The following is a 3,942-nucleotide window of genomic DNA, read 5'->3' as shown; positions in this document are numbered from 1 at the left end:
ATAGATAGATAGATAGATAGATAGATAGATAGATAGATAGATAGATAGATAGATAGATAGATAGATAGATAGATAGATGTGTACGTGTTTCTATTTAAGCGTATGCCTGACTGAAATTGACGAGATATTGCTTCGCTACGCTGTTTATAGATTTCTCACTGCAATGCCAAGCTTCACTAACCACGTGACATTCAACGAAGATCCAGCAGCGTAGAGAAATCAACACCAATCAGCAAAGTCGCCTATTTAATGAAGAGCTTATTTGCAAAACTGCTTATGTCCATTTTTTTCACAAATTAGTTTAAATCACCAATGTATAGTATGTGAACATAGGTACCGTGTAGAGTACTTTTTTATTGAAAAACAGCCTATACATCATGCTTAACAGACCCATCATAAAATCATGTTTAGCTTACATCCAAAAAACCTTTAGTTGCAAAATAGCCTATATATCTATCAGCGCATTTTAACCAATGCTGATGCGTAGCTGCGCACGAGCGTCTACACATGTACAAATATTCATGTATAATATAAAAGCACTGAATTGAGCGCTTACACGTAAACCAATTCGAGCTGGCATGTGAAATGCCAAAAACCATAACAGATTGCTTCTGTTAACCAAATCGATATAGCATTTCTAGTTGAGCTTTTCTGGATTTTGCTTTCATGCTCGGAATACGCCGATAATTATCCCTCTGCATATATTGTTTGACGTTGAAACTTGCTTTAGTGCCTTTTATGCTAAACATCACAATGATAATTATAATGCACAACACAATTAATGTTATTATAAGATTGTAAAATTTTAATAGCTCCACAATATTTCAATAGGACACTTTTAATAAACTATCATGTATGAATATTTTTGGTGTTCCAATTATCAAAGCAGAATTACTGTTCAATTCAATAGTCACAACTTGTTATCTACACACCTAGTGTTATCTACAAATACTTTATCTTGCGTGCATTGTATTTAAACCGTAAAATATTAATTTCTTCTTAATTGTTACCTCAGCGTAGCTGACTATGCCTAGATATATATATATATATATTGATAATGTAACAAGGCACAATGTGATAGTAATGTTAAAGGTAAATAAAAGCATATCGTACATTATATTATCAGCTTATGAGAGTACAGATTAGTTCTACACTGTTCTATGAGATTCTACATCAAAGCCCATTTGTGCGCGCGCGCGTGCGTGCGTGCGTGCGTGCGTATATATATATACATGTATTTATATATGTATGTATATATATATGCGTTGCACATAACTCGAAAACATCCTGCGGTGCAAGTGAAGTTGGGAATAATGCAGTTTTAATAATTATGAGTTAAAATTAAATATGCCTTAAAGCGAGAATTTCTCATGTTTTTACCAACCGTTTTCATATTTCCTCACCCGTTCTGATACTTGCCGGTACTCTTTGCATAACACAAAATGTATATGTAGAAGGCTAACATGTCATAGAACACTCGCACAACATTCTTTCCATCGTTCAGCAACATTCTGTGCACCGATCTGCATTTCAAATAGACCATTTACCTATGTCAACAAACATAGCGCGCAATTTGTGCTCTAATTCTCTATGAATACATTTCGAGATATAGGTACCAGTATAAATATTTAGCGTCACGTAACTACGTGCGCTCGTTTTGTGAGACCGTTTGAACATTCCATTATATCGCGAATCTGAAGATGGTGGGCGCACATTTGCAAGTCATGATTTACTGTGTTATACGTAGCCTATAACAGCAGGAGCTCCTAATAATTTTTATGCTGAAGTAATCAGTACACCGACAGGTTAGTCTAAATTTCTCTTCATTTATTTATTTTTTGATTTACTTGTAAGATGATCGTTTTAAATGAAACATTAATTAGCTGTAACTTTACGTGACCGTTCAATGTGCACTCTACCTTGAGTTATACGCTTTTATTTTCTGCATTAAATTCAAGTATAAAAACACTCCAAATCTATTTACTAACTTAATCCCGTCCATATATGTACGGTATCATAAATAATGCATATGCGTCAAATAATTGTTTAACGATATTTCTTTTACAAATTTTAATTAGGTTTATTTGAGCTGTCGACCCCTGGCCTCTTTTCCTGTCCAGATGTTGCGGTGTTCATTGCAACATTATTTTCTCTGTGTTAAAGAATTGCTCTAAAACATGGCTTGTCATTAAACACGTTAAATCAAGTGGTTAATGTATTATATATTTACTTTCACAATAAAGCTATCATGGCTTTTCCAAAACCGATTTTTTAATATTAGCTGCTTAGCTCATACGCTAACTCAATGCGTAACTACGCCCGCCATATTGATTCGTCTTTTCGTTCGCATGCACTCGCAGCGATCGTAAACATGGCGGCCTCCACGTCCAGTTCCACGAAATATAAGCGGGGAGATAAGCCAGCCAATATCGCAGAAACGATGTCTAGTCGAGAAGGAAAAAAGACGCTACCAAAACCGCTTGGTCTCCGCGGCTTTCTGGTCGTCATTGTTCTGTTTTTCTGCAAAAAGGTTCTCTTCGTGAAACCGGAAATAAAAGTATGTGTCTACTTGGTCGTCTGCCTGCTCGGCTCTGTTATCGGTGACATATTCGTCGTACCACGGACGTACTTCTCGCGCAAGGATAACGTCTTCAATGTTTACTTCGTCAAGCTCTGCTGGGGCTGGACCGGTGCACTGCTCGCTGCTTTCATCGCCATGACCAGCTACGTGTACACCTGCGGAAACCGACAGCTTGTCTTTCTGCACCTGTCGCGCCTCGTCGTCGCCACCGTCGTCTGGTACGTCTGCACCTCGAGCTTCGTCACGATAAACACGCTGACGGGCTTCTGCATAACCGCGAGCGTCGCCGTGGATACGGCGGACGCGTGCCGCACGGCGGGCCACGCTTGGCTGGGTTTCGACATTTCGGGTCACGTGTTCATGATGGCGTACTGCGCGCTGCTGCTAGCCGAAGAGTCGCGCGCGTTCGCGCACTGGGACCGCGTCGGCACGATGCTGCTGCGCGGCGACAACGACGTCGACGAACGGTTGGGCCACCTGACGGGCAGCGAGCTCGCGCGGCTTCGCGAGGCGCACCCACGCCTCACTCCCTACATCAAGGCGAGCTTCCTCACGATGGCACTGCTCTGCCTTCTCTGGGACACAATGCTGCTCGCCACCACGCTTTATTTCCACTCCGTCGCGCAAAAGATGGCCGCCCTCGCTGCGGCGATAATCTGCTGGTTCGTCACCTACCGGCTGTGGTACAAGATCGACGTTTCACCCGGGTTACCCGGCCAGGGGGCGTTCCGCTACGTGCCGGATCAAAGTTTACCGAGCCGCCGCCAGAGGCTGTGACTTCACTATAGCAGCCATAAAAAAAAGACGAAGTGGAGCCGTCATTGGGGAGTGCACCTCGGTTGCTAACTCTAGTGTCTGTGGGGGTGGCCACGCCTCCATACATGTACTTTTCCATCAGTGTGTCTTCTATATATATGTGCGTACAACATACCCGTATGTGTATGTACGTGTATGTACCTTCAGATGTCCCAAGGATAAAGAATTGCACACGTGCGCTATACATACTGTACTATATATAGGCATTGCTTACGATAAAGAGAATGACAGTCTGCTATTGGGTACTTGGCTGTAGATGCAGAGTCATGTTACATTAGTAATGAGTTCTGAGAAAAGTGTAATTCTCGTTTGCATGACTGTGGTGGACTGCGGTGGATTGTTTTGATAGTTTGATAGTTGGAAAGTTTGATAGTTTGAAATAAACTAGTTTTGATATCTGCAGGAGGAGAGTTATAAGCATTTGACATTTGAAGATTGTTAGCGACTGAAAGACGTGGTGTTAAAATGTATAAAGTGAGAGAGAGCGAGAGAGAGAGAGAGAGAGAGAGAGAGAGAGAGAGAGAGAGAGAGAGAGAGAGAGAGAG

At 41.6% G+C, this 3,942-nt stretch overlaps 1 protein-coding gene across 1 annotated transcript; it reads left to right on the top strand.

The window, feature by feature from the left end:
- The first annotated feature begins 2,373 nt into the window (after nt 1-2,373).
- LOC106807310 (FIT family protein CG10671-like) lies at nt 2,374-3,799 on the top strand. Its single transcript, XM_014809619.1, has one exon. It carries the CDS (start codon nt 2,441-2,443, stop codon nt 3,356-3,358), a length of 918 nt encoding a protein of 305 aa, XP_014665105.1. The 5' UTR covers nt 2,374-2,440; the 3' UTR covers nt 3,359-3,799.
- Nucleotides 3,800-3,942: the final 143 nt, after the last annotated feature.

The sequence above is a fragment of the Priapulus caudatus genome, unplaced genomic scaffold (assembly GCF_000485595.1).
Source record: "Priapulus caudatus unplaced genomic scaffold, Priapulus_caudatus-5.0.1 Scaffold207, whole genome shotgun sequence".
NCBI lineage: Eukaryota > Metazoa > Priapulida > Priapulimorpha > Priapulimorphida > Priapulidae > Priapulus > Priapulus caudatus.
The sequence above is the reverse complement of the archived record's forward strand: the minus strand, read 5'-3'. Positions and strand labels throughout refer to the sequence as shown.

Excerpts from the sequence above, each read along its gene's own strand:
- LOC106807310 (XM_014809619.1), top strand. The coding sequence starts at position 2,441 with ATGTCTAGTCGAGAAGGAAAAAAGACGCTACCAAAACCGCTTGGTCTC.